Source organism: Sorex araneus, chromosome 2, assembly GCF_027595985.1.
Source record: "Sorex araneus isolate mSorAra2 chromosome 2, mSorAra2.pri, whole genome shotgun sequence".
Lineage (NCBI taxonomy): Eukaryota > Metazoa > Chordata > Mammalia > Eulipotyphla > Soricidae > Sorex > Sorex araneus.
This window is the reverse complement of record NC_073303.1, coordinates 241,994,546-242,016,171: the sequence shown is the minus strand read 5'-3', so window position 1 is coordinate 242,016,171 and position 21,626 is coordinate 241,994,546. Positions and strand designations below refer to the sequence as shown.

General features: G+C 46.0%; 1 protein-coding gene across 1 annotated transcript in view; it reads right to left on the bottom strand.

Moving 5' to 3' along the window:
* Positions 1–21,626, bottom strand: part of LOC129401823 (zinc finger protein 780A-like) — a 78,599-nt gene that overhangs the window by 38,619 nt on the left and 18,354 nt on the right. The window contains exons 3-5 of the mRNA XM_055124699.1: positions 10,521–10,711; positions 4,832–5,251; positions 4,383–4,492 (exon numbers count right to left, since the gene is read on the bottom strand). Coding sequence (XP_054980674.1) covers positions 4,383–4,492; positions 4,832–5,251; positions 10,521–10,711 — 721 coding nt within the window. The remainder of the gene's footprint in view (positions 1–4,382; positions 4,493–4,831; positions 5,252–10,520; positions 10,712–21,626) is intronic.

Here is a 21,626-nt window from a genome sequence, read left to right as displayed (position 1 = left end):
CTTGCTCCACTGAGCTATCCCGATGGCATAATAATATTTATTTTGAATGTGTGAATCTTACCAGCTCACTTGTATTTGGTGACCATACACAGAAACGCAAGTTGAATTGCAGCAAATCCTGAAGCTGAGCTCCTAAACCAACCACAAAAGTAAACTAAGAATTAACTGAGTGGCACCTGGTTTAATGTGCAGAGCCAATGAAAGATATCCCTATGGTTCTCAGTTCCAAAAGGCCCACAGATCCTTTGGAAGGATCATGGAAGAGCTTGGAAATGCCCAAATTAGATTTCTGTGTATTTTATTTAATGAGGTCCAATGATATTTGGGGAATCATATGGGATGCTGTGGATCAAACCCTGAATGGTCACGTGTAAGACAAGTGCCCATCCCTTTGTACTTATAGCTTTGTTATGAGCACACGTGTTCACTCTTTAGCATAAAGGTGGAAGACGATTCCTTAGCGTGTCAGAGAGAGAACAGCAGTTACCCCGTCTTTTTTGCATAAGGGTGACAGAAACTGATCCCTGAGTAGCACCCAAAGGAACCCCTGAGAACAACAAGAAATAGCCCAAAAGCAACACCAGGCCTACCGGGGGGAATTGAATTTATTAATATACTCAAAATCATACTCATGATGGGAGGTCACAGACAAGCCTGGTGACAGAGGGCAGATGTGGGTTCAGCTGCTCCTGAAAAGGGCGCTCTGACACTGAAGGCAAGAAGCTAGCAGTAAGGGAAAGGCTGGAAATGAGGGTCCTGAATTTCATGGATATATAAAAGATGAAGAACGGAGCAAAGCAAAGAAAGCACAGTGAAGGATACCAAAAGAGGAATGTCGGGCTGGAGCGATAGCACAGCGGGTAGAGCGTTTGCCTTGCATGCGGCCGACCCAGATTCGATCCCCAGCATCCCATATGGTTCCCTGAGCACCGCCAGGAGTAATTCCTAAGTGCAGAGCCAGGAGTAACCCCTGTGCACCGCCAGGTGTGACCCAAAAAGCAAAAAAAACAAAAAAAAAGGAATGTGAGTAGTGTGCAAAAATCTGGATCCGAGAGCCATAGAGATCTGGGGTCAGTAGCGCATGATGGTCTCACACACTACCCTGGGCCCAATCCAGGGATGGACCAAATACCCTCACCTGAAAAAGCCTCTCCTCCCTGGTCTCAGAGCTCCTCATTCCCGTCAGGTAATCACAGACCTGTGTGTCTTGTCACTTCCTTTTCTACAAGGCTCTCAAAGATCCAGGCTCTAGGTGCTGAATGTTTTTGACCAACCCAGTGAATCTGTGATGCAACTAGAATGGGTTCAGATAAAGGAGTGTAGAGGCTGCTGCTGGAGTGGCCGGTCACACAGAGGGGGCTGTGGGAAGAAGGCCTGATGCAACACTGCTCCATTAAACCAATGCTTTCCCACAAGCGTCAAAAGGAAAAACACCTGCCAACTGATGCAAAGTAAAACAGGCAGGTAGGGAGTGGATGGGTTCAGGGGACAATGAGTTTCTCAGGGAAGTTATCAATCAAGATGGGGTGAAAGCAGTGACTCTGAGCCAGCCCTGGAGATGCAGCGAGAAACTGGCCATGCAGCCCAGAAAGCTGGAGAGACTCTGGAACAGGAGCAAAGTCTGGTAAGAACATCAGAGAGAACTGTCCGGTCAATGTGCTATCTCTTGACAACATGTGATCAATGAACTCTCATCTACAAGGAATACCCCAAGTGGCAGTTTCAGAAACACAATTTAATATCAGAATATGGATCAGGGGGAAGAGTCTAGAATCTTGACACTTGCATTGATCTTGGTCACCTGGAGTCCAACCCGGGTATGCTAAATGGTGCCCAAGCAGTGCCAGGAGTAACTCCTTATCACTGACAGGTATGCCCCTCTCCCCCAAGTATTGTTCAGTAAATAAATCCCAGGGTATAGAGAATCCTAAGAATGCAGGCATACATGTAGCTAACGGACAGCAAAACATACTGGTCACTTTATAGCCTTATGTGGATTTTTTGACAATCTAAATCATTTTTATCATTTTTGGGGGGTGGTCACACCCGGTGATGCACAGAGTTTACTCCTGGCTCTGCACTCACGAATTACCCATTGTGGTGCTCAGGAGACCATATGGGATGCTGGGAATCAAACCCGGGTCGGCCACACGCAAGGAAAATGCCCTACCTGTTGCGCTATTGCTCCAACCCCCTCAATGTTATCATTCTGATGACTCCTTGATGGTTGGATTTAACTGCTTCCAAATGCAAGTTCTGTTTTCTCCTAAGACAACTGAAGTGAGAGGATTGGAATCCAGGAACTTGATCACCCTCTATTGTTAGGAATCACAGCTGAATGGATTTGTGTGCTGATATGGGGTGCAGAGGGCTCTCCATGTTCCCACTATATTGTAAACATGATTCAAAGGGCCCCTTCCATAGTTTCAAAGTAACAGCAAAAAAGTCTTTCTGTGGGGGCCATTGCGGTAGCACAGCAGGTAGGGGATTTGCCTTGCAGACGGACAACCAGGGTTTGATTCCCCGCCTCCCAGATGGTCCCCCTAGCACCACCAGAAGTAATTCCCGAGTGCAAAGCCAAGAGTAATCCCTGAGCATCGCCGGGTGTGATCCAAAAAAAAGAAAAAAAAGTCTTTCTGTGCACAATAAATTTCAACTGTCTCCTATCCACCCTATTCAAGGGCCTTGACAGAACATTCATTAGATATTTAATATATTCATCTTCAGCATACACGTAAATTACCAAAAATGTATATTCAAGAAGTGTAGAAATGATACTGAAGACAAAGTGCTTGCTTGCACAAGGCTGACCTGGATTCCAACCTCTGTAAATATACCTAAGCCAGGGCCAACAGTAAGGCCTAAACCCATGTGTGGCTCCCAAAAACCTAACAGAGGAAGCCATGGAAAATGAAGGTTTGCCCATTTTTTCCACTGTCAAAGGACTCACTGTAGCATCGTGGTTATCTCTGCCATAATTCCCATAAACCTGTTTATCTGGGCCAAGCCAGAGTGAGAGCAAACAATGATGGAGTGGTGAACCAGAATCCCTAAGGTACATTGAAGATAAGGTCGGCAAAACCCTCCACGACATTGAAGCCAAAGGTATCTTCAAAGCTGACACGCCACTGGCCAAGCAAGTGAAAACAAAGATAAAAAAATGGGACTGGGGCCGGAGCGATAGCACAGCGGGTAGGGCGTTTGCCTTGCACTCGGCCGACCCGGGTTCGATCCCCGGCATCCCATATGGTCCCCCAAGCACCGCCAGGAGTGATTCCTGAGTGCAAAGCCAGGAGTAACTCCTGAGCAGCGCTGGGTGTGACCCAAAAAGCAAAAAAAAAAAAAAAATGGGACTATCTCAAACTAAAAAGCTTCTGCAACTCAAAAGAAACAGTGACCAAAATACAAAGACAATCTACAGAATGGGAAAGGATATTTATGCAGTACCCATCTGATAAAGGGTTGATAACAAGGATATACAATGCACTGGTTGAACTCCACAAGAAGAAAACTGCCAACCCGATCAAAAAATGGGCTGATGAAATGAACAGAAACTTTTCCAAAGAAGAAATCCGAATGGCTAAGAGGCACATGAGAAAATGTTCAACATCACTAATCATCAGGGAAATGCAGATCAAAACAACCATGAGATATCATCTCACACCACAGAGACTGGCCCACATCCCAAAAAACAAAAGCAACCGGTGTTGGCGTGGATGTGGGGAGAAAGGGACTCTCCTTCACTGCTGGTGGGAATGCCGACTAGTTCAGCCCTTTTGGAAAACAATATGGACGATTCTCAAAAAGTTAGAAATTGAGCTCCCATTTGACCCAGCAATACCACTCCTGGGAATATATCCCGGAGAGGCAAAAAGGTAGAGATGACATCTGCATTTCCATGTTCATTGCCACTCTGTTCACAATAGCCACAATATGGAAAAAACCAGAGTGCCCGAAAACAGATGATTGGCTAAAGAAACTCTGGTATATTTACACAACGCAAGGGGCATTTTTGTACCTGTTTATTTAGTCACCTTCCTCCTGCTTCCAAAACTAAGACACATTATTCACAAGCTAAAATACGTGGAAATCCAAGCACAAGGTGACTGACATAGCTGCCCCCAGGTGATAATCAGCATGTGACTTTTCCTTATAGAACTGACCTCATAGAAAGGATGTCCCATGGATGCAGGACTATGACCTCTTTTGCTGTACTTTTGTAGCAGTCCAGATCCCAACTGTCCAGAGAAAACCTGAGGTAATGAATGGTCTTTTTCTGACCATAGGGATTGTCATTAGATCAAGTCATCCAGTATGATTTTTTCTATGTTTAGTAAGGGATATTGGGAATGTGAAGCCCGCCCCACATTCCTTACATACATATAGTTTCTCTCCAGTGTGAATTCTCCTATGTTGAGAAAGCTTTGAGGAACTATAAAAGGCCTTCCCACACTCCTGACATACATATGGTTTCTCTCCAGTATGAATTCTCATATGCACAGTAAGGCTACGGCGTAGAGTGAAAGCCTTCCCACATGTTTGACACTGATGAGGTTTCTCTTCACTATGAAATTTCATATGTATAGTAAGGGATGAGCGCAGAGGGAAGGCCTTCCCACATGTCGGACATTGATGAGGTTTCTCTACACCATGAATTTCCCGCATGTGCTTAGCAAGGTACCACGGTTGAATGAAGGCCTCCCCACATTCCTTACAACCATAAATTTTCTCTCCAGTATAATTTCTCATATAGCAAGAAAGGCCTGAATGCAGAGTAAAAGCCTTCCCACATTTCTGACATTTATGAGGTTTCTCTTTACTATGACTTTTACTGTGTCTAGAAAGGGTCCCTGATTGAGAAAAGGCCTTCCCACATTCCTTACAAACATAAGGTTTCTCTCCAGTGTGAGTTTTCCTATGTTCAGTAAGGCATGAGGATAGACGGAAGGCATTTCCACATTCCTTACAAACATAAGGTCTCTCTCCAGTGTGAATTCTCCTATGTTCAGTAAGGCGTAAGGATCGATGGAAGGCCTTTCCACATTCCTTACAAACAAAAGGTTTCTCTCCAGTGTGCATTCTCCTATGTTCAATAAGGTGTGTGGATCGACAGAAGGCCTTCCCACATTCCTTACAAACATAAGGTCTCTCTCCAGTGTGAATTCTCCTATGCTCAATAAGTTGAATGGATCGACAGAAGATCTTCCCACATTCCTTACAAACATAAGGTTTCTCTCCAGTTTGAATTCTCCTATGCTCAATAAGGCGTGAGGATTGACGGAAGACCTTCCCAAATTCTTCACATAAATGTGATTTGTCTCCTGCTTTTAAATAAGTATGGTCACCAGAGGGTGACTTTTGACTCAACTTTTGTCCACGCTGCTGACATTCCTGGAAATTCTGTCCACTGAGGGTTTCTAAAGGAACACCATAGTGCCAAGGACAGGGGGAAGTTTCCCCATAATTCTTACACTTAGAGAAGTTCAGTACATCGTTGATTTGCTTGTCGGTCTGTCGACCTGAAGGACTCAGTATAAACAATGATCCCCTCCCGTAGTCCATTGGTGCAGCCACTGGGTGAGTTTGTGCTTGAGGTTTGTGCAGGACAGACTTTGAGAAGCTACTCCCAGGGGAGGGCTTCTTTGGAGTGAGGTGGCTCTCTTCCTTCCGATGACCCTCAGAGGACATCCTGCCAGTCTCAGCATCCCCAAGGGGATGAAGACAGGATTGCTCACTCGAGAATTTGTCACAGTGCACAGGATCAGAAGCATTCCACTGGGAATGGCTGCTTCCCTGCAGAACAGCAGAGAAGGATTTCAATTATTGCTCTATTCCATCGAATCTCCATGTCTAAAACAATTCAGCCAGGCAATGTCATGTTCTGATTCACCGTCCCATGGGGTCCTGTGGCCCCTTGGTACATTCTGGGCTGATGAGTGCCCATCACCCCACATAGGTGAATAAATACGGCCATGGCTGGTTGGTAATTCAGGGGCCATTTATTCCTATCATGGGGTCAATTATAGAGAAATAATGAGGGTGACTGGGCAACAATTATACATACGTGTGCTGGAACATTAATATAAACAATGCACACAGGTATTTTAAGGGAAGTTCCTCTAGGACATGCACTCAAGGACAGAATATCATCTTGGGGCTCCAGCACTTTAGAATCCACTCTAGATTCCTCCTTGGAGATCTGCCCAAGGGCCAGATTCCTTCTAAGGGTGTATTGCTTTCTCATTTCCTTTTCTTTTAATATATTTAAAAATTTGTATTAGATTTACTTCTTTATAATATTTCTAGTTATTTTGCATGACCCTAGTAAGTGATATAGGCTATTTTCGATACCCTAGTAAGTGATATTTAGCTTTTTTGGATCAAGCTAAAAGTGGCTTTTCCTGGGAACATCTCTCTATATTTCACACTTCTCAGGACAGGTTAGTTTTTTCTAATAGCAACAGGGTCTTTATTCAGTTACCTCTTTTTGGGTCAAGTAAGAATTTGTTCCATGACTGTGTTCTTCATTTATCATACTACTTATAGTGCTTAGGCTGTCCCTTTCCGAAACCAGAGTAGCTCAAGGCTTGCTCGGGTCCATCCAAATCCCTTGCATCCCGCCTTTTGGGGTGTAAGGAATAAAGTGCAATGAAGGCTTAAGTCTAGTGCATAGGACGGATGCCCAGGAGGAAATATTTTTTCAGGGTCAATGCATTCCCATGTGAAAAAAGCATCATAGAATTGGGAGTGCCGGGGGAGCACTGTGCGTGGAACTCAATTAACCTGTGCTCTCTGCGTGGGAGAAAAAAGAAATAAATGTGAAACCTAAGAAGGTTAGAACTATACTCTAACATGGCAGCTGTGCTTTCTGACATTTAAACACACGAATCCAACTCCGAATATGTGCAGAAACTTTGCATTAAACAATCTAACGTTTCTTCAAACCTGACTTGCAAAATTGACCAATGAGGGGTCGCAATTGTGTACATGTTTTTTATCCCAATGAACAGATAAATTATGTGGAGTTAACACCCTCTGTAGAAAACTGAAGCACCAGTTTCCAGTGGAAATAAAAGGGACCAAAAACTGGGTTCGGTTCTAGCTAGTGTGAAACCGGGGATTCATGTTGGAAGGCAACGCTGCATACACAAAGCTGAGAGGCAGGACAAGAGCCACAAGAGGATTCCTCTTTTGCAGCAATGACGTTTTTTGTTCTTTTAGTTTTGTTTGCATTTAGTTTTGTTTCTATTTATTTTGGTGTGGGGCACACCAAGCAGATCTTAGGGACCAATGTTGCTGGGGCTCTGGGGACCATATGAGCTGGAAACACAGATTTCTATCCCTGGGTCAAGCAAGTCCCCTTCCCAATGCATGATGAAGTGGACAACCAACCAGTTCTTTGAAATAATCTGACACTTGTGCTTACTTTCTATCAAATGACAAACCACAATATTTCACCAATGTGACAAACAGGAATTTCTGTAGTTTTTGAACTTACTGATTTTATCCCCAATGAGGCTACGGCCCCTTTCCTCCCAGAATCAGGCTTCGAGTTCATCCCTGTCATATCCAGAGAATGTAAACACAGTGGTAGGATGGAGTATGAACCTCCATCTTTCTAATCCTATGCTTCATCCACTGAGCTATCCAGCCAGCGTAAAAATGCTTATTTTTAATGTGTGAATCTTACCAGCTCACTCGAATTAGATGATCCCTTTTTCAAATCAATCAGTGGAAGTGCCACATCCTGAAGCTGCGGGTGGATTTCTGAAATCAAACACAATCAACAAGGTAAGAATTAGTCAAATGCAAAGAGGCTGAATAGACAGAGGAGGTGGAAGATCTATTTGAGGATCTCCATGAGGAGGTTGGCAATCACACACTATCTTTTTCGGGTTTTGTTTGTAGACCAGAACCAGGAATGCTAGGGAAACATATGGGATGCTCCTTATTGAAACCAGGTCAGCTGATCACAAGACAAGTGCCCTCCTTACTGTCCTACAGGGCTGGTCCTGTCTAGCTTTGTTATGGGCTCAATGATTCAGAATTTGAATGTAAAGGCAAAAACTTTTCTTACTGAGTTGGAGAGAGGAAAATCTAGTCTGTCATTTGCCTTCTGTGAGGCTGATCCCTCAGCACTGCCAAAGGTAACCCGAGGAGCTGTAGTGATAATACACTGGGTAGTGCATTTGCCTTGCACGCAGCTGACCCTGATTCCATCTGGAGCATCCCATTTGGTGTTCCAAGCACCACCAGGAGTAATTCCTGAGTGCAGAGCCAGGAGTAACCCCAGTGCATTGCCTGGTATCACCCCTATAAAAAAAAAAGAAAAAGTAACCTGAGAACTGCCAGGAAAAGGCGAGTATCACGGATCCCAAAAACAAAACAAGTGAAAAGTTCTTATTATTTTGACAATCTGAGGGCAAAGATAAGCAGCACATAGAAGAGAAAAAGTCACCCAGATGCTCCTGGAAAGGGCACCAAGGCTGTACACTTGAGGCTGTAGCCAGGCTGGTGAGGCACAGACAGGAGATCAAAAGGGATCTTAATCTCATGAACTATTCTACATACATGAAATATGAGGAAAACTGACAAAGGCAGAAACCAAAGAGCACAGTTATTCTGTGGTTGAATGTCAAAGGGGAAGAAGAGCAGCGTTAGCACAGCACAAACACCTGGATCCAGGATCCCGAACCCCGAGAGAGTCACTTGTCTGACATGCGCTCAGGACACCCACACACTTCCAAGTAGCGGAACCAGGGAGGGTCCTCAGACACCCACCTGCACACACACCTCTCCTCCCCAGTCTCAGGGCTCTTCCTTCCAGCCAGGAGATCACCGCAGGCTTCCCTCCGGAATGCCCTGCTCCCAGAGACAAGGATCAGGGACAAGGAAAAGGCAACAGGTTAATCCCACGTATCCATACAAAATCGGGCAAATTCCTCAAAAGGCATAAAACAGTATCACCACTTTTGATATGCTGCAGATTACTGGTTATCAGTGAAATAGAACCCAGGTTTTTAATTTAAGAGTGAAAGAGGAGTAAAATGTGATTGGAAATTCCGAGAAGAGAGGGAGATGCACGCTGAACGTAGACTAGAGACTGAACATGATGGCCACTCAATACCATTTGCAAAGCACAACACCCAAAAGGAGAGAGAGAACAAATTGGAATGCTCTGCCACAGAGGCAGAGCGGGGTGGGGGCGATGGCAGGGGGGAGGGATACTGGGTTCATAAGTGGTGGAGAATGGACACTGGTGGAGGGATGGGCTCTCGAACATTGCATGAGGGAAAAACAAGCACGAAAATGTGTGAATCTGTAACTGTACCCTCACTGTGACTCACCAATTAAAAAATAAATTATTTTTTAAAAAAGAGTGAAAGAGGAGAGACCAGAAAATCCTGCAAACAATATAGCCCTGGCCTTTATGCAATTGATGCCAGCACTGTATTTAACTTTGTCAGGTCCACACCAGAGATGGTCAGGGGTCATTCCTGACTCATACTCAGGAATCAACTGGGAAGTGCTTGGTGACCATATGGGATACCCGGGATTGAACCTGCCTCAAATTCCTGCAAGACAATCGCCGCCCCCCACTAGATATTTCTCTGTCCTGGCACCATATGGAGTTTTCTGAGTCCCTCTAAAAGTAATCAGTGAGTACAGCTACCCGTGGTGTATGCAATATGCCAAAACTGTAACAACAAGTCTCACAATGGAGATGTTACAGGTGCCCGCTCAAGCAAAACGATAGGCAATGGGATGACAGTGACAGTGGCAGTGAGTACAGTAAGTCCAAGAGCAAAAGAAACCCCAAACTAGACAGAGATGGCAAGACCTACTATTTTTTAAAAACGTTTAAAAAAAACAACAGATCTGGACAGAGCCCCTCAGGTGGATATTTGCCTTGGTCAAGGTAAATTCCAGTTGGATCATTAACATTCTGTAGGGTCTCCTGAGGAAGCCAGGAGTGATCCCTGAGTGCAGAGTCCCGGAGCAAACCCTGAGTCATGCTGAAGTATCATTATCCCAGAGATACTGCAAGTAACCCCAAACACTGAAATAGATTAGGACCTGATGGCTGAAGTCCTAAGAAATAAACAACTTGTGTTGGGGAAGATATTACAGCGGGTAGGACACCTGTGCTTTGCATGAATACGGTTTAATCCGCTGCAGCCCATATGCTCCCAGAGCACAACTAGGAGTAATTCCTGAGAATTTCCAGTGAAAACCCATAACCGAATAAAAACAAAACAAATTTCTTGAACTTGAAGGAAAGGTGCAATTGTACTTCAGGTATATGACCATTGAAGGTGGCAACCAAGTTCAATCATTAGCAGCCCCAGGGTTTTGAGTATCCCAAAAAATGATCATTTAAGACAGAGACAGGTAGAATGTGTACTTGGCACCAAAGTCAAACCCAAACAAATACAGTGAAGCTATGTGTAAAACAAGAAGAAACTGATTTAGAACTGGAAGGAACTATTCAGATCATGGCTCCTGTTGAACACACAGACCCAGCCACACCCGAGGAGTTTAAGTAGGTCTGTGCCGGCAGGGTGTGCCCCACGCGGCTCTCACCAACAGCTCGCAGGTGCTGGTAGGTCTCCAGCATCACGTCCCTGTAGAGCTTTCGCTGAGAGGCATCCAGGGATGTCCACTCTTCCTGGGTGAAGTTCATGGACACATCGGAGAAGGTCACTACGTCCTGAGCAGACAGACACAGGGGATGGGAGACTGTGCCAGTCACCACCCTTTTTTTCAGCCATAAGGCCGGCACTAGAGGGGCTCAGGACATCTCCCCTGTTTCTTTGGGAGGAACCAGCCTCCATGCACATTCCTGGCTCACGGTCCCAAGAAATTACTCTAAGGCAGCCAGGTCTGCAGTTATGTGAAGGTGCTACGCTAGAAGGTTCCTGGAGGTGATGGCCTTACACAGACACCCCATGGCCAAGCCCAGCACCAGTGGACCAGTGGTCCCAGCACTGCAGAGAGTAAAACCTGAACACATGCCCAGCAGGACCAAAAAAAAGGAATACTAGGAGGGGCGGAGTAATAGTACAGCTGTTAGGGCGTTTTCCTTGCATGGAATGACCTGAGTTTGATCCCCGTCATCCCATAGGGTCCCCTGAGCACCCCCAAGAGTGATTCCTGAGTGCAGAGCCAGGAGTAACCCCCCCCCAGCATCACTGTGTGTGACCCATAAGGTAAAAAATAAAAAGAAGCAACACTAGGTTGGACCAAAACACTAGAAATGCCCTGCCGAATGATAAGTCTCACATGAATGATAAGTCTCACATTCCTGTTCTAGGAATGAGGTGATACACTATGTCCACTCAGAAAGTCAAAGCTGTGGGTGGACATATGTGCCGGTACGACTCTGAACTCTCAATTCAGGGCTGGGCCAAATCCCTTTACAAGGAGATAAAAGTTACTTGGCCCACAAAAACTCAGTCGGCCCCAGAGAACTTCTGATTGCTCTCACTGGGAATGGTGCAGGCTCAAAACGAAACACACAGCAGCGTTTTAACCTGAGACTGTGGTGGAACAGGCGAGGCACTCCAGAGTGGGACAATAAAATAGGGGAATCGCAAATTATGGGATCTGCAGTCATAACAGGTGCCAGCACACCCTGGGGCCTGTGATGCGCTTCAGGTGTAAATCCCAAGATCTTCTCTCAGAAGCGCCGAGCCCCTCCACTGTGGCAAGAATAAAAGTTCGAAAGGAAACAAAGCAGAGGGCTGGAGTAAGAGTACAGTTGGTATGTGGCAATAACAATGTCGCATATCGTCCCCCAAGCACTGCAAGTGCAATGTCAGAATGGGTAATTGCAAGAATCACAAGGTGTGGCCCCCACAACTAACCACTTCCCCATCCAACAACAACAAAAAAAAGCAAAAACCCCAAGAAGTCGGACTTGCCTGTCATCCATAAGGTCCAGGAGACCCTGATTGACAACTGAACACAAAACTGGGAGCCTTTCTTGAGAGCCACTAGGTGTTGCTCCAAAGCAAACACAGAAAACCAAATGAACATGGACAAAAGTGGCCACAGACAGTAGAATGGGGCACTCCAACTGAAGCCACATCCAGCATCCTTCCTGAAATGACTCCCAGATAGTCCCCCCCTGGAGGCCTGTGTGCTCCTGTCACTCTAAAGCCTCATCGCGTCACTCTCCTACCTGGGAACAGCGTGTTAGACTGTGCAACACCATCTTCTTCAGGCTGTTATTCCTGAGGATCCCCAGCAAGGCTTTGACAAAGACCTGGAGAAGTCAAAGTTGTGAGCACCAGAGAGGAGCAAAACTCATGACCCTAAGCAGAAGTTCCTGCGTTGGATCCAGAAATGATCTGATCTGACTGGCTTCACCCTTGGGCATCAGTTCACAGAAACACCCAGGGGAGACACTGCCAGATGCTCCTTCCTCTTTAGGGGATGCAGAAGTGGGTTCGAATCTGGGCTGACCATCGCTCTCAAGGAAGGCAAGGCAAGCATTGACCTGCTGTGCTGTCTCTCAGGCCCCTGGGTCCACTCTAAGAGAAAATGTGATAACATCTAAACAGAAACCTGGCGGAACAGAAAAAAATTAGTTTCTGGGGCCTGAGTGAAGTCAGATCTGATAGATGCATTTAGTTTGCACGCAGCTGACTCTGGTCTGGACTCCACATACCATAGGATCCGCCAAGTCTAGCATGAGTGATTCCTGAGCAGACAGAAGCTAGGAGCACAGTTGGCTGAGACTAATAAACAAAAACAAACCAATTAAAAAAGTTCTGTTACTATGTACTAACAATGTAAAATAAATTGAAAAAAAAGTTGTACACTCAGGAGAACCAAGAATATATAATTTCATAACTTTCTGGACATTAACCAGTGTAAAAGTTTTTTAATGATATCCACAGACACAGCACAGAGCAGGTGGTGCTTGCTTGGCACATGCTCGACCCATTTTCTTTTTTTTTTTTTTAATCGAATCACCATGTGGAAAGTTACAAAGTTCTCAGGCTTATGTCTCAGTTATACAATGCTCAAACACGCCTCCTTTCACCAGTGCCCATATTCCACCACGGAAAAACCCCAGTATACCTCATACCCCCCACCCCCCACCCCCGCCTGCATAACTGATAAATTTCACTTCATTTTCTCCTTACCTTGATTACAGTCCATATTTCAACACAAAACTCACTACTGTTGTTGGAGTTTACCCCCCAAAAATACGGCCCTACTGACAAGGAAGCATTATAACTAGTTTACCATTGATGAGAATAAAGAGATATGAAGTCACAGAGTCCACGATTTGACACAGTTTTTGCTATGTGACTTTGCATTAGAAAAAGGAGAGGGAAATTACACTTGGTCTAAAAGCTTCATGGTGATAGCACCAAATTTTGTTCAGAGCCTCCAACTCCTTCTTTTCCTCCTGACAGACTCTTGTTAAGTAGATTCCAGAATGTTTACATCTACAAACTTCCAAGGAAGGTAGGAATGAAAGGGTACACCTGGCTGAATTAGATGCCAGGCAGCTGGAAGCCCTGGGTCTTCCCTGGTATCCATTTTTCTCTGGTAGCCTGAGCACAGAGCAGCGGGTAGCCCTCAAGCACTGTCAGGTGTGCCCCCAAATCTCACCCCATCTGCTCCCTGAGTAGTGAGATAGACCTAGGGAGAGGAGCTCAGAGGCCTGATCAACAGCTTTACAGCTGGGAATTTGGCATGGCTCCCCTGTATCCATAGACGCATTAGTCCCTAACCATCTCAAGTTTGTAGCAGAAAGGGCAAAACCAACAACAACAACAACAACAACACAGGATAAATAGTCGTATAAATCAAACGCCACCAAAAAAAGTCCAAAGAATGCTCAGGTGTCAAGATAAATTCTGGAATCCTGGAGTGAGACTTTTACATTGGGGGCAGGCGCTGTGTGGATTGAGCCACACGTGCTCAGAGCAACCTATAAAATGCGGGGCAACAAAATGTAAGGCAAGCGCCCTACCTGCATTTCTAACATTCTAGCTCATCATTAATTTTTGATAGTTTTTTATTTCTGTGCCACTTCTGGCAATGTACAGAGGACTCTATGGGGTGCAGGGATAAAACGCAGTTCTGCAAAATGGAAAGCAAATGCCCAACCTGCTGTACTATGACTTGAGCCCTTTATTTAATTTTTTTATTGGAGGGACACAGATGGAGATGATGGCTCGAGGGACTCTATGAGATGGTGAGGATTGAACCTAGGTCAGCAAATCCAAGACAAAAGCCTCCTGGCTGTACCACTGCACAGACCCTAGAGTGAGACATTTAAAAAACCTGCAGCAGCTGGTCCCTAGAAACCCTATTTCTGCAAATATGCACCAGTGAACAGCAGGGGCGCGCCTGCCCGAGGAGAGATAGACAGTGGGGATGAGATGGTGCTCAAAAATTTCGCAGGTAAAGCAGAAATTTTATTTCTAAGGCAGAATAAAATCATAGAGGGTTAGCAGAGATAGTAGTTGATAGGGTGCTTCTCATCAAGCAGCTAATGTTGGTTCAATTTTCAAAAGCCCATGGTTTCACCCCCAATAGCACTTCCAGGAACAATGCCTGAGCTCAGATCCAGTGTAAGCCTTGAGCACTGTGTGCTGTGGCCCCAAATCTGCAATTAAAAAACAATAAAAAATTAAAAATTTCTGGGGCTGGAGTGATAGCACAGCGGGTAGGGCGTTTGCCTTGCACATGGCCGACCCGGGTTCAAATCCCAGCATCCCTTATGGTCCCCTGAGCACCGCCAGGAGTAACCCCTGTGCATCGCCAGGTGTGACCCAAAAACCGAAAAAAAAAAATTAAAAATTTCTGAACAAAGGGGCTGGAGATATAGTAAAGTGGGTGAGGTGCTTGTCTTGCAAGTGTCCTACTAGGGTTTCATTACTGGCATCCCAAGAGGTTCCTGAGCACTGCCAGGAGTGCTGCCTGAGTGCAGAGGCAGGAGGAGTAAAACCCACCCTGATGCATCCCCCCACCTCCACTCTGTGTTCTATAAAAGTTCTGCATCTTCCCAAACCTCCAGAATTTACTGCATCTGTTAAAACGTGGAAATCAAAAAGTTCCGTGACATGGTTTTGAATCCCAAGCACCTGAAAAATGAACCTTCGTCCCCCACCATCCTAGGGCAGGCGGCTCGTACACTGAGAGGGCGTTTGCTTGCACGCACCTGACCCGGATTGTTCCCTGGTTTCCCATAGGATCCCTGACTACCAACAGGAGAGATCCCCGAGTGCAGAGCCAGGAGTGACCCCAGAACAGTACTGGCCGCGGCTCAAAAAGATATTTCTTTTGAAGAAAAGAAGGTGCCACCAGGTCCCTTTGATGAGAAAAATGGACACTATAGCCCCGACTGTACTCAGCCTAAGGAATGAAAGGCGGCCAGCAAAGGGCCAGCCTGGGGACACTCCTGAAGGATCCCCACCCCACCCCTGTGACCGCCATGGATGCTGCAGGTTTCCCAGCAATGGCGGTGGCTGCACGCAGCCCCTCAGATATGGGGGACACTGAGGCTCTCTCTGGCCGATACTTTCTCTCTGGTTGGGGGCTGGAAGAAAGGTCAGCGGGGAAGGCACTGGCCTCACATCCCGACACCCCATGTGGGCCCCAAACACCCAGGAGGGATCCCTGAGCAAAAGAAGCTGCATTTGGCCCTCTCGCAGGATTACATCTACATTTAAAAAGGCTGGGTCTGGAGTGATAGCACAGTGGGTAGGGCGTTTGCCTTACACACAGCCAACCCGGGTTCAATTTCCAGCATTCCATATGGTCCTCTGAGCACCGACAGGGGTGATTCCTGAGTGAAGAGCCAGGAGTAACCCCTGTGCATTGCCAGGTGTGACCCAAAAAGTAAAACAAAACAATAAAAGAAAAAATTGGTTATTTTCGGTTGTTCCTAACTTTTACAACGAGCTTCTCCGTTCAAACTCCTTCTCTTGCAGGACCACGTGTCTCCTTTACCCATCCCGGGTCTTTTATTGCGGGCCGGGGAGAATCTCAGGGCTCATCCCTGGTGGTGATCCCAGGACCCAGTAGGGTCCCGGAGGTAGAACCCGGTCGGTTGCCTGTTAAGTCCAGCGCCCTCCTCATGGGACGAGCGTCCCCTCTTATGCGTTATTAGAAACAAGTTCTCTTCAGAAAAAACTCCCTTGTTGCCATAAAAGTTAATGAATAAATGAGATAAACCTTTCGGCAGGAGCACTCGGTGGGTCCCGGGTGAGAAGCCGCCACTCCCGGCCGCCTTTTCAGAGCGACCCAGTCGACCCCGCCGCCCAGAAGGCGAAGACCATGGAGGTTTGGGCGCTGGGAGCGACCACTCAGCGGCCCGCATGGAAAAACCCCTGATCCCCCTGCTACCTCCTTCCCTGCTGCTCTCACGCTCCTCACCTCAGCAGCGAAGTCGGCAGAAACGCATTTCAGCCCGGAATGCTGAAGACTCCTAGGAAACAAGGCCTGGGTTCCGTGACGTCACTGCACTTCCGTTCGGAGCTTTAAAGGGCCAGGATCCTAGTAGTCCAGGCCAGGAATGTTAATGTTTTCCCCCCCACCCCCACCCCCGTTCTGGGGTTGGATTAAGTAACCCGGACATCTGGGAGTCACCAGGTCTGGGATAGATGGGAGTGTGGGGCTGAAGAGATGGCATACAGAGGAGAAAGTTTGTTTTTTTCACAAAGAAAATAAAATTCACATAATTCATTTGTAAAAACTTCAATGACCATGCCTCAACCCTGCCCCAACAACCTCCCATCCCCACAATTATCACACAGAAATTACAGAATAATAATATTCAGATGTTCATAATGTTTTGTGTTTACTGATTCATTTGGGGGTCATTCCCCATGTGTGGAAGGCTAAACGCAACACTACTGCCCCGAGTAGGTCTAGGCATATCTAGGTCTAGATGAGCCACTGGGGTCATTGAAAACATCTCCGCACAAGCACATTACTCTCAGGATCAATGAGCTTCTCAGGATCAATGAGCTTTTTCCCTCTGTGTTTTCTTGTTTGTATTCATTTGGGGAGAGGACACACCAAGCAGTGCTCAGGGATGACTCCTTGTGGGGCTCTGGGGATCATATGGGATGTTGGCGATGGAGGGGATGGAGCCAAGGTTCCATTGCCTGCAAAGCAAGTGCCCTTCCCACTGCATATCATGAGGACCCACAAACCAGTTCTTTTAAACAATTACCACTTGTGCTTACTTGTTGGGGACTGCTCAGGACCCTGAACAAAAGAGGACCCCAAAACCTTTACCCTGGACAAACCGGAAAATTCCATTACCAGCTTTGCATAACCTGAGGCACAGGTGCCCTTGTGACAAAGGAAATAGCCAAACTCAAGAGGTAAAAGTAGCCCAGGGCAGTTAACTAAGAGACGCCATAAAGCCCTAAAGTAGAATACCTTCCTCTACCTTGTGCATTCTTCCTGCCAGATGCTCCTGCCAGATAAACCCTTGCCTTCCCCTCCCCACTATTTCTCAATCTACTCTTGAATGTTGTAAGCCCACCTAATACACCCCGAACCTTTCCTTATTTGGTCTGAGAAGACACTTCCCTGATGATTGACAACTTATGTACCAACCCCCTGCTAAGAAAAGTATAAAACCAGCGTGGCAGTTAATAAAGTTGCCCTTGATCGGCATGTGTCGTCTTGGGCCCCCTGTTTACTAACCTCACTAGTCTTATTTCAGATCGGGACCCTCACAGAATCCACCTAATTAGGAGCGCTTTCCACTGTTGTCTCTCCGCGGGCCGGAGAGATCTCCAGGGGAACGCGCACTTACTATCCTCCTCCTCCTCCTCCTCCTCCTCCTCCTCCTCCTCCTCCTCCTCCTCCTCCTCCTCCTCCTCCTCCTCCTCCTCCTCCTCCTCCTCATCATCATCATCATCATCATCATCCCATTGATTGTCAATTTTCTCGAGTGGTTTCAGTAACGTCTCCATTCGTTCTAGCCCTGAGATTTTAGAAGCCTCTCTTTACTCATCCTTCCCAATGGTCTCGCATTGGAGGCTCTTTTAGGATCATGGAAAAGAGACCTATCATTGTTACTGGTTTTGGCATAAGAATACTCCACAGGGAGTTTTACAGGCTCTCCCATGTGGGCAGTAAACTCTCGGTAGCTTGCCATGTTCTCTGAGAGGGACAACTCTAGGTTATAAGATGTCTTGGTTTGATAGTTTCTGGATGTTAGCCATTGATGGGATTACATGGCGCCGGAGGCTTACTATTTATAGAAGAAAAAAATCACAGTATTTCATTGGTGTGAAAAAATAACTGAATTTCTTTAAGTTTTTGCTGGATATTAACCCTTAGTGTTTTAGGCCTTATCAGTGATTCCCCCTCCCAAAAGCTTACAATGCTCTCATCAGCACCCCTAATCCCGCCTTTATCTTTACCTTTTCCTTTGTGCTTTACATTTCATTGTGATATTCCCAGAGTTAGTTGGTTTTCTGTCAGCCAAAACTTCTGGTGATTCTCAACTTTGTATTTGAAGTGAAGTACTTGCTTTTCTACTTCCCCTATATCCTTTTCATATTATACTACAAAGCAATATTCTTTCATTAAACACAGAAAGAACAGTAATGCTATGCTCCTAATATTTGGGAGCTGATTGACTCTGAAATACATCTGCTCCTGGGTATCCGTCATAATTACATACTCAGGATTTGGTTGCCATAGTTCCTAACAGCCCACAAAAGGATATCATGCCATAGGACTGGGATAGACCTGGAGAGAGTGGCAAGCTACCCTGCCATCAAAATGGGGCAGTCTAGAAAGCTTAAAAGGATGGCACACATGCAAGCTATTATGACTTAAGAGGCAGATCCCATGGGGAAGGATAAGCTGAAATGGCCTGAGAACCCAGACTGGGATTTATGGTAAAGCTCTGCAGGCTTGCCCTCAGAACCCAGAGAACAAAGCTTTGGAACCCATATCTCTTACTGTGTTTATCCAATTAATGCAAGTACTAGTATGAACTGAACTTAATTGTTTAATATGTACAGAAAGGAAAGAGAAAAGCATTATAGATGTACCTGGAAGAAAGAGCATCATCTTGAGTTAATCCTTCCAGGAAAATTGCCTCTAAACAAAATGCTTTACTTCTTTAAATGATCAATCACGCCTACGTGCAGTCCTATACCCCAAAACTTATCACAAGCCAGCAACACATCTCACATCTCCTTCCTGAATCTCCCAAAGAGAGATGGCCCAGTCACTGCATGATATCATCAAGTCACGCTCCTATACCTGGGGAAAGTGTGTCAGACGGCACATCACCAACATCTCCAGACTCTGTCATTCCCAAAGGTCAACAAGAGCATCAGTGCAAAGACGTGGAGGAGAAATCAGTCGTGAGCACAAGAGGGGAGCACATCCCCCAGGGCCCTGACTGCAAGTCCCTGCTTTGGAGCAAGAAATTCCTGGCCAACTGCACCCTTGGATACACAGGGGAAGACACAAAAGGGGAGACATTGCCAGATGATCCTATCTCTCAGGATGCAGAAGCGGGTTGGGATCTGGGTTGCCATCACTCTCCGGCAAGGCAATGCTGCTGTCCTCTCCCTCAGGCCACTTGGTTCACTCTAACCAAAAATATTATAATATTAAACAGAAATCTAGTAGAACAAATCAACATTAGGTCCGGAGTGAGAGCAAGAAAACACACAGGAGGGAACTTGCCTTGCACACAGTTGACCCTGGTTTGATCCCCTGCATTCCACAGGGTCCCTCCCCCAAAGCCACCAGGAATGATTCCTGAATAGAGTCAGGAGTAAGCCCAGAGCATTGCTGGCTTTGGACCCCAAACAAAAAATGAAAAATAACAAGTGAGCTAAATACTCTATAGGAAAAAAGAATATCTAATTTTTCAACTTTCTGCACTTTACAAAGAGAAAATGCATTTTACTCACAGAGATAGCAAGAGCAGGGGGATTTATGGGGGAAGTTATAAGTCTCATAACTCAAATGGCTGTGGCACTAAGGACAAGGCATTACATTAGCCTTAAATGACTTTTATGCCAGTCTCTGCTATGATGACCCTGATGTTGGTGTGGGGAAGGAGTGGATTTCTCTTACACATGGGTCTGGGAAACCATGTCTCCTGGATAACTAGAGGTGGTAAAGATCATGTTATTATCCTGGACAGAACTAAATAAATGTGTGGGTCAGTTCAATATAACCCTATCATCCTCGCTATAAAACAAAGCCGAAAGCCAGAGTGATAGGACAGCAGGGTTCGTGCATGTCTTGTATGCACCTACCTGGGTTCTATCACCAGCATCCCAAATGGTCCCTTGAGAACTGCCAGGATTAATTCCTGAGTTTCAAGCTAGGAGTAACCCCTTAGCAAAATCGGGTATGGCCCAATCAACACCCTCAAATAAATATAATGACATTTGAAAAATAAAAACGGGGTTGGAGAGACTCTATGACGAGTAGGGTGGTGCCTTGCATGTGGCCAATCCAGGTTCGATCCCCCACATCCCATATGGTCTCCAAAGCACTGCGAGGAGGATTCCTGGATGCAGAACTGGGATTCAGACTGAGCATCACCTGGTGTGGCCTCAGAAGCACAGCATTAAAAACCAAACACAAAAATACATGAGTTGAGACCTGGCGCGATAGTAGCGTGGCAAAGGCATGCGCTTTGCAAGCTGCTGACCGGTGTGCAATGTCCAGCACCCCATTGTCTCCTGAGCACTGCCAGCAGTGGTCATTCGACACTCACCCAGACAGAATACTTAGTATGATCCAAAACAAATCCCAAAGCAACACTAAAACACTGAAATCACTGTCACTGTCAGTCATCCCGTTGCTCATCGATTTGTTCAAACAGGTACCAGTAACGTCTCTCGGTGTGAGACTTATGTTTACTCTTTTTTTGGCATATCCAATATGCCACGTGTAGCTTGCAGGAATTTGCCATGCGGGTGCAATACTCTCGGTAGCTTGCTGGGCTCCAAAGAGGGGCGGAAGTATTGAACAGAGGTCCATTGCATGAAAGGCGAACGCCCTACTGCTGTGCTATCACTCCAGACAGAAACACTGAAATAATGGAAGTAATAGTGTTGTAACAGAAGTAAATTAATTCTGTTTGTTTGTGGGTCATGACCAGCAATGACAAGGGCTTATTCCTGGATCTGCACTGAGGAAATACTCATGCTGGAGCTCAGGGACATGGTAGATGCCAATAATGGAACCTGGGCCAGCTGAGCCCAAGGCCAATGGCATACAACCTATACTATTGCACTGGCCCAAAGCAAATTTCTTTAGTCAGTGAGGAACTAGTTAGAGGAATCTGAGTGGTAGCACAGTGCATAGGGTACTTGTCATGCATGTGGCTGACCCGGGTTTGATACTGTACTGGGCATCCAACATGGTTTCCCATGCCCACCAAAAGTGATTCCTCAGTGCATAGTCAAACAGAACCCCTGAGCATCAACAGTGTTTTCTCCTGAGGTGACTGTATGCCATGCCAGCACCTCCAGGGACCTTCTAGCATAGTGTCCTCACTTAATTGTAACAGATCTGGTTTCCTGCAAGTGATTACTGGGGCCCGTCAGTGCAAAGTGTGAGTGAAGGCTGGTTCAAAAAATATAAGAGGGAAC